The sequence below is a fragment of the Dicentrarchus labrax genome, unplaced genomic scaffold (genome assembly GCF_905237075.1).
Source record: "Dicentrarchus labrax unplaced genomic scaffold, dlabrax2021, whole genome shotgun sequence".
NCBI classification, from domain to species: domain Eukaryota; kingdom Metazoa; phylum Chordata; class Actinopteri; family Moronidae; genus Dicentrarchus; species Dicentrarchus labrax.
This window is the reverse complement of record NW_026136714.1, coordinates 19,841,949-19,850,564: the sequence shown is the minus strand read 5'-3', so window position 1 is coordinate 19,850,564 and position 8,616 is coordinate 19,841,949. Positions and strand designations below refer to the sequence as shown.

The 8,616-nt window shown below is 38.6% G+C and overlaps 1 protein-coding gene and 1 non-coding gene across 3 annotated transcripts; one reads left to right on the top strand and one right to left on the bottom strand.

Moving 5' to 3' along the window:
- Positions 1–629: 629 nt before the first annotated feature.
- Positions 630–701, bottom strand: trnap-ugg (transfer RNA proline (anticodon UGG)). The gene has a single exon. It is a non-coding gene; the product is annotated as a tRNA-Pro (tRNA).
- Positions 702–1,306: 605 nt separating this feature from the next.
- Positions 1,307–8,385, top strand: LOC127376368 (STAM-binding protein-like A). Of its 2 annotated transcripts, none has more exons than XM_051423182.1 (10): positions 1,307–1,422; positions 3,585–3,811; positions 4,240–4,315; positions 4,411–4,506; positions 5,066–5,465; positions 5,661–5,785; positions 6,248–6,385; positions 6,582–6,694; positions 6,869–6,968; positions 7,354–8,385. In XM_051423182.1, exons 2-10 carry the CDS (start codon positions 3,606–3,608, stop codon positions 7,408–7,410), a joined length of 1,311 nt encoding a protein of 436 aa, XP_051279142.1. In that variant the 5' UTR covers positions 1,307–1,422; positions 3,585–3,605; the 3' UTR covers positions 7,411–8,385. The 2 variants fall into 2 exon arrangements, with proteins under 2 accessions (XP_051279142.1, XP_051279143.1); XM_051423183.1 differs by lacking the exon at positions 1,307–1,422 and adding an exon at positions 1,458–1,781.
- Positions 8,386–8,616: the final 231 nt, after the last annotated feature.

The window sequence follows — 8,616 nt, the reverse complement described above, 5'->3', positions numbered from 1 at the left end:
TACTTTTACAAAGGTAAGGGGGTACACATTTCCATTACCTATTTTATAATCTCATGTTTGTGAGATTATGTTTGATTAGTTTGTTTTCAGCATGTTTATATATTTAATTATCATTTCACTTAGCTATACAGCTGTAAAGCTCCTTATTTCCCTTTCTTCTCCAAGGACTGTATGAGGATGATTATCATCATATTCCTCGGAAAACAAAGTCCCTTGTTGGGGAAATCTTCCTTGTAGAAAATTCAAATATTTACTAAAGGGATTTAGGAGGACTAACATTAACATTAGGATGATTCAACTGTTTTCTTACACTGCATTGTATTTTTTTCGTTTACTTCGCTGTATATTTAGGTCTCTCCACGACCAAACTCAAAGGAGCAACACATGAGTAATACGATAAGAGTGTGACTGACTGCCTCATAATTTCCACTGCAAAATACAGTAGGGCCTATAATGTTTCACAGAGACACAATTAAGGTGCTGATATGGTACTTCTAGTTTCCAGTTACAAATAGGACTTCCGTCATTGATACGGGAAGGTATCGATTTATTGTATAATTTGTTGTTTTGATAGTGAACAATATGAATCTCGGATAAAGTCCATGTAAAGGAAGATTCCCGTAAAGAATGGGCTCGTCCGGGATTTGAACCCGGGACCTCTCGCACCCAAAGCGAGAATCATACCCCTAGACCAACGAGCCACATATAAATAAGTTGTTCTTCACGAATCAGCTGACAAACTGTTTACATATTTATCTTTATTGCAACTCATTTTTGACATCAAGGGTGGCATGGAGACCTAGATATACTGTCAATGAGATTTATCGAGGCACAATAAATAGGTCAGTCTGGGAGATTTTAAAAAAGTCGTAATTAAATGACGACTCAAGAACGACTGTCAGTGAAACCAAACATAAATACATATAATAGCCAAAACACCTATAATCAATAGCTGAATAAATAAATAACTAAAATGACAGCAAAACCACAACATTAAATAAAATAAATCTCAATTTTGCTTATATTTTTATTTAGTTTTTGTTTTTCCTTATCGATAAAATGTTACAAATAACTATCCAAAATAAACAATAAAATGTAAATAATCTTTTTACTAATATGAGATATTTGAGTGAATTAGAGGCACAAAAAAAACAATACAAATAAAGATACTTACTCTACAAAGGATCTCATAGCGGCTATTTACTGAAGCTATTAATAATTGGTAACTGATATCGTATCGATACGCTCGTACGCTCACGCTGGCGTGATGATTCGTCAGGCGGAAGTTGTTTTGATTGCGGAAGTGTGCAGATGCAGTAGGCGCAGCCCACTGAAGCAATCTGTTTGGGACTCTGTCATTTGAACGTATTTTGATCTATCTGTATGTAGGCTTCTGGGAGCTTCAGTGTACATATCGATCAGGTAAGGATGAAGACACAGTTCGTCGATGGTTGCCAGCTGCTTTACCATTTTAAACTCGTGCTGTAAACAACCCTGGCTGTTGCTAAGTTAGCTAACGTAAGTTAGCGCGGCTAACGCAATGTCGTTGAGTGACAGTTCTAACGAGATATCAGGCGCCAGTGGAGATTAAAAAAGATACACTTTTATCACAACAACAGGATTCCAGTAGAATAAATGGCTAAATAATTCCCAAATGAGGTGAAAGATAGGTTGTGTCACTCACTATTTGAGCTGAAAGGGCCCACAGTTTCACATTTAGTCTCCTCCAGCAGTGGACCGTTTCTGAGAGACAGGAGGATGATGGTTCGTTGGTAGTCAAGGTAACTCTCTCACGTAATGTTGGAGTTTTCTTGTATCTAAGTTAGTATTATAAAATCATTATAAAATATATACATTAAGTAGGTTGATACGCGTTGGTTGACTGCAGTCCTACAGTTGGGTTTGCTTTTTTTGTTTACATTTAGTTTCACTCATTAGCAGCGAGTGGAATCGTGTTTTCACCCTTTACTTTAGTAAAATAAACAATACCATACTTTAAAAATACTCTGATAAGTACAAGTAAACGTCTTGCATATTAAATTTTACTTTAGTTAAAGTACAGAATCAGCAACATTTTATTATCAGCAACATATTTCAAAAGTAAAAGTGCTCATTGAGTAGAATGGATCTTTTTAGAGTTTTATATATATATATATATATATTACATTATTATACATTGGATTATTGTTGCTGAGGCATTAATATGTAAGCAGCATTTAAATGTTGTAGCTGGTCAAGTTGAAGTTAATTTGAACTACAACTGTGTCACTGCATCATGTTTTATAAGTTGCTCATATTTAAAATCTTGATCCTCAAAGTAACAACTAACTATAGCTTTCAGTTAAAAGTATGAGAATAAATTTCACTCTGAAATGTAGTAAAGGTATAAGATATAGTACAAGCAAAATGCTATTGCATTACAATTGTACTTATGTACAGTATTAGTTACATTTACATTTCCTGTTAGTCATCAACTGTTGTAATTTGTGATAGAGTTTGATAACCTTTTAGAAAATGTGCTTGATGCTACCTTTATCATGTTTTAAATGAACAACAGAACAATGTGGAATAAGGTAAAATACATTTTACAAAGCATTGCTGACCTTTTTTCCCCTGTAAATGGTGGCATAGATGTTCAATTACTGATCATTTTGTTGGCTAGACTGATGGTACAACAGTTTAGGCTAAAGACATTTGAATAATACTGACATTAACAATTTCTTTAGCAATACAAAGGAAGTAAACAACACTAAACAGCCGTTGAGTTAATCCACCTTCCTCCTCTTATCAGAGCCACACCCACTGATTACACTTGGTCCTCTCTGTGGTTCTGTGTTGTGTACTGACTAGCCAAGAAGCCATCATGGAAGGAATCAATACAAGTCACCTGCTTTATCAGCGTGCTGACTAATAGTCACATTTGTCTTCATTTGATCAATGAAAGAGTAGAAAACCTTGAGTCATACAAAATAGACCCTCCCAGCAGAGTCATGGCTTTCTTCTAAATATACTCAGCCAATGATTTTCAGACTGGGTTGGGGCTTCACTACAGGGTGAAGACTGAGAAAGACAGTGCCTCTTTGTGCTAGTTTATACATACATGCATAGTTAAGAATGAATAATAAAGCTCAAGTCTTCAGATCATCACAGCATACACACATTAAGTCTGAGATAGTTTTCTGAACTCCAAGATTTCAGCATGATTTGTTAAAATGAACTAAAATCCGACTGTAAGCACCCTAGATTGTGTTGTGTTGTTTTTAATAATTTAGCTATTAACTAGTTACAAGGACTGGAGCGCTTGCTATTACATGTTTACATGATTTGATCTTGGGTGGAAGATGCTTGGCATACGTGATGGAAGGAAAATGTTTGTTCACAACAGAAAAAAACACAAGCTATTATTATTATAAGGAATTATTTAACACTTTAGCCTAGGCTATTGAAAATCATTAAAAATGGAAGAAAAAGATGTCAGACCAGTGTTATAAACACAAACTGTGTGTACAGTGTTCACAGTTTGCTTCAGATTTATCACCACAGCATTAAATTGACTGTATTCAATCTTCATCTTGTCTTTCCAGCGTTCCAGCTTGAGCTGTGTCATGATGGCGGACCACAATGATATCAGTCTGCAGCCGGAGGAGAGAGTCCGCGCTCTTACCAAGAAGGGAAGCTCAGTGGAAGTTAACGAGGATGTGCCTCCGCGCCGCTACTTCCGCTCCGGCATGGAGATGATCCGCATGGCTAACGTCTACACAGAGGAAGGCAACATTGAGCACGCCTTCGTCCTTTACAATAAATATATCACGTAAGTGTTTACAACGATGGGCTGGACTGACTGAGCTTTGTTTGTATTTGGTACATTGATTTAAGTACTTATTCATTTGTCCATCCATGCAATTGGTTTGGTCATTTTTAGTTTGAAGTTCATTACACAAACCAATACATTCTTGTGGGTTAAAATGTCAAGTTGAGAGAAATCATGTAAGGAGACGAAAACAAAGATCTTTCTCAGGATTGGGTTGAAGTAATTTTGGCCCTAGACAAGGTTGACTAATAAATAACTTAAAAACAGAGTGACTTCAACATGTCCTCCTCAGTTGTTACTCTGCATACGTCTGATAAATTAAGTACAGTTTGTGGGCCACAGTTTTGAATATGCATTCTCAGTGGAGGCGTACTCAAATATTAGTCAATAGCAATTAATAACCAGATTTATCTTTTCTTTTCACCAAGGCTCTTTATAGAAAAACTTCCCAAGCATCGGGATTACAAGACCGCTAACATTCCTGAGAAGAAGGACACACTAAAAGTACGCATACAGTATTTATTCTGTCCCGTATGATTGATTTTTATTGTTTTTTGAGGAAATGTTTAAACATTTGCTAAATTTTCTTTCCTCTCCAGAAACTGAAGGATGTAGCATTTCCTCAAGCAGAGATTCTGAAAAAAGCTCTTTTGAGGAGATTTGACCAAGAGTATGCACAGTATCTTGTCAAAAAGGTAAACCGTCATCTCCTGACACACTGAAATGTACATTAACTGCATTAATTGCTATTTGAATGTATCGTCACTGTCGTACGGAACCCTTGTTGGTTTTCATACTTTTCTTTGGTTAAATATTTGTAAAACCAACCGACAGACGTAAAAGGTGACCAATAGCATCAATTTAGGGGGAAAAAGACCAAATATGTAGATACAATGTGACAATATGCATTTTGACACTTAACAAACATACTTAGGTTACGGTATTAGGATTTATTACTAATATAAACATATCATAATAAACAAAAATACATGATACACATTTACAACAAGTAATGTACACTGGTTTTGCTATGTGTAAAGCTTAAAATGGGTGAAACATTTGTCAGTAACACTGCAGCTGCACACTGCGGTTGCAATAAAGGGAGGCCTTTGAGTTTTAACAAGAGTAAATGCTAAAATAATGACACAGACCTTTTTTTAGATTATTGTTACTGAAACTGCTATTAGGTCAAAATCAGCATACACAAAAAGAGACCGCCTGCTGATATATATGATGTGTTTGCCGTGTGCTTAGAAAGCAGAGGAGGAGGCCATGGCGCGGGAGCAGTCCAAACAGCGAGCACTGGACGCAGAGCGGGAACGCGTGGTTGAGATGCAGCGGCGGCAGCGGGAGCAGGAGCAGTTCAGTGCCTTTGAGGAGATGATCCGGCGCCAGGAGCTAGAAAAGGAACGGCAGCGCGTGCTCCTGGAGTTTGCCACGCCCGCCACGCCTGCTCCCGACACGCCCCTCATTCCAGGCATCAAGGGACCCTCGATTGTGTCCCCCACCGCACCACAGAGCCCAGGGGACCATTCTGGGAGCACCAACCACCAATACAATCGCCCTCCTGCGACCATCGGCACACCTGGCACCAGCCTGCCCGGCTTTGACCGGTCGCTAAAGCCCGGGTCTCTGGTCAGCCCAGGGAACAACAGTGAGTTAATCTTTCTCTGACACGAGGGGCTGGCCCTCAGAGGATTTAAATACTGCCCTACTGCTTCCAAGTATTTATTCTTCTGAGCTGATTTCTTTCCCCTTGACCTACTTAATTTCCTGTTTACACCATGCCTTGTTTCAGAACATCACAAGAATTGAGCTTTTGTTTATTCCTCTACATGTTTTTTTGCAGATACAATGGTGGATGCCCTTCGGCAGTTGGCTGTTCCTGCTGAGCTGTGCCGAAGCTTTCTAAAGTTGGCCGAGGCCAACACAACCCGAGCTGTAGAAACTTGTGGCATCCTGTGTGGCAAACTGGTAAGACTCTGGGACAGAGCGGCTGTGTTGGACCCGTTCACTCAATAGTTTGTATAAATGAGATTTTAATAAAATGTTCTTTCATCATGTTTTCTAAATAAGGTTTTCATAATTGAATTCCATAACCTAAGATGATTTAAAAATGAATTAATGTTTCAGGAATGTGTAATTGTAGAATTTAAATTAAACCAAAACAACAGCTGACCTCCCACCCTAGAGGGGTAGAACATAAAGAGACACATCTCCCACTGTCCCAGGTCTGCTGTGGCTTTTGTTTAAATTCCATCATTTGCTGGTCGGGTTTACTCAAAGCTCTTTCAATATATTTTTTTATGAGCATGACGGAGCGTTTTTGCCAGCAGCAAACCAGTCAGTGCTCTGTTAATTTTAGTCCGAGTCCTTGGATAGCTTTTTGGCAGATGATGGCTTTGCATAATTTAAATGATGCTTGTTGTGTTCCAGACCAGAAATGCATTTACTGTGACCCACGTCATCGTACCAAAGCAGTGTGGCGGACCGGACTATTGTGACACAGAAAATGAGGAGGAACTCTTCCTCATACAGGACCAGTACGATCTCATCACCCTGGGCTGGATACATGTGAGTAAAGTTGGGCAAATTCTGGTCAGTGCTGTCAAACAATCAACTTCCAGCAGTGTGAAAATCACAGAATCAGAAACTGTGTCTTTATTCTCAGGAATACGTACTAAGCTAATTTATTCTGAAAAACATGTGTTCCAATAAATGTTGTGTCTGATGTAGTGTTATACTGACGTCTGTCCGCTGTGTTCCAAAGACTCACCCCACACAGACGGCCTTCCTGTCCAGCGTCGACCTGCACACACACTGCTCCTACCAGATGATGATGCCAGAGGCCATTGCTATCGTCTGCTCGCCTAAGTTTAATGAGTGAGTCAGAAAACCCCCGGACTGTCCTCTCGTTCTAAACATAAGATGAGTGGGGGGAAGATTGGTGAAGGAGTTAATATTAGCTGACTCCCATTCCCATTGTTGCGTGTGTTTTTCTCTGCCAATGTATCTCTCTATACTAAAAGTGACTCTGTGTGATTGTGTTTGGCCCAGAATTGGCTACTTCAAGTTGACGGATCGAGGAACAGAGGAGATCTCCACATGTAAACAGAAAGGCTTTCACCCTCACAGCAAAGAACCACCTCTATTTACAGTGAGTACACCTCCACTGTGAGGCCATATGTGCAAATACATATTAATTTTTTTTTAAAGTGAACAGACTTCAGAAATGAATCATATTGTATAGTTTGGGGGTGGACAGATCTTCTTGCAGGAACACTATAGATGTGGGCAAAAGGGGTCATCAATAATTACTGTATACAGTCATAAAATAAAAATGTTATGCATGTTAGAACTGTAACACTTGAGAGATTTTTGATTGCAACTTGGGTAAACCAACCCGATACGTAGTATTTTATTGTTTTTCTATATTTTCTTTTTTATTATGTGTTTTCTGCTAGCAGCACTGCTGCATTGTGGCTTTTTTTTCATCTGTCCACATGAGCAGACTCTAACTCAAATCCGTTTCTCCTTCTCAGCACGCAGGACATGTCACCATCACCGATGACACTGTGTCCATGGTGGATTTGCGGTGATTTTTCTCCCCCTTTTTCACCAGAACACTTTGACGGTTTTATCAAACTGGAGACATTTTACTGGGAAAAAAACACTTTCAGGACGGAACTGAGTGAATGCCGGCCACGAGTTTACCATTTATATGGACTTCAATTGTTCTTGAAGGGAAAAACATTGTGAACTTGTTTTTTTTTTTGCTCTTTAAGAAAAATTCTACACATTATTGCACTTTCCACAACTACTATCTGCTTTATGGACTGGCAAACCTCTGGCTCTTCAACCCCTCTGTTTTTGTTAGTATGTATTCTAGCTCCTTAATGTTCAACTTAGGGTTTTTTGCCATTAATAAAAACGTTGTCAATGTTTGTCAGTGTCAGACAAGTGTCCAGCCTTTGTTGGCATCATAAGTTCTGCCTGACAGATAAAGTGCCAAGGACGAGAACAGGTGTTGGAGTTGTTTACTGTGCATCATGAAGTCTATAGTCTGTAATCATGTCTTTATTCTTTTGACGTGTTTTCTTCATAAGCAGTTGAAGTGCTATGAGTGAAGCGAGAAAGGAAAGCCAGTTATAACTCAGGTATGCAGGCAGTGTTGCTGTTGCTGTCCTGTATTATATTTTTCTATACAAACACTATCAATCCACAGTATCCTTTATCTATAAAGGGTTTTGTTTGAAGTTGAATTCCTACCTATGATGGATAAACCTTTTACTTTTTTTTATTTCCCTATTCTTTGTGTGTGTGTGTGTGTGTGTGTGTGGAAAGGGGTTGGAAGTGGCTGTATAATGTGTCCATGCTTCAGAGGAAATGCGTGCAAGAGGCAATATGAATGTACCTTCTGCTACACATTACTACACATTACTAACCACCTGACCATGGTTCATGCCTCTAACCATTATTGTTTGCTCTTGATACAAAAAGTAAATGATTAGCTCTAATTGTGCGAGTACCTTCAATGAATTCAATGCCAAGATAAAATAAACTCATTATAGGTACATTTTTTCTGTATTGTTTTGTTTGTCATGTTTGTCTAGTGTCATGTAAGTAACATGGTAGGTAAAAGCATTAAGACAGTGACAGATGCAAAAGTTCTGAATAGTTCTAATAGGAAAGATCCTAGGAAGGTGGAGGTAATATGTATCATTATAATATAATATTTTTGGGGGTTTGGCTGAAGAGGAAACAAATCTGTGGCACTCAGTTTCAGGAATAGTCAAAAAAACAAA

Coding starts and splice junctions, on each gene's coding strand:
- LOC127376368 (XM_051423182.1), top strand. CDS start 3,606: ATGATGGCGGACCACAATGATATCAGTCTGCAGCCGGAGGAGAGAGTC. Junction 4,507..5,065: donor CACAGTATCTTGTCAAAAAG/GTAAACCGTCAT, acceptor CCGTGTGCTTAG/AAAGCAGAGGAGGAGGCCAT. Junction 5,786..6,247: donor GCATCCTGTGTGGCAAACTG/GTAAGACTCTGG, acceptor GTTGTGTTCCAG/ACCAGAAATGCATTTACTGT.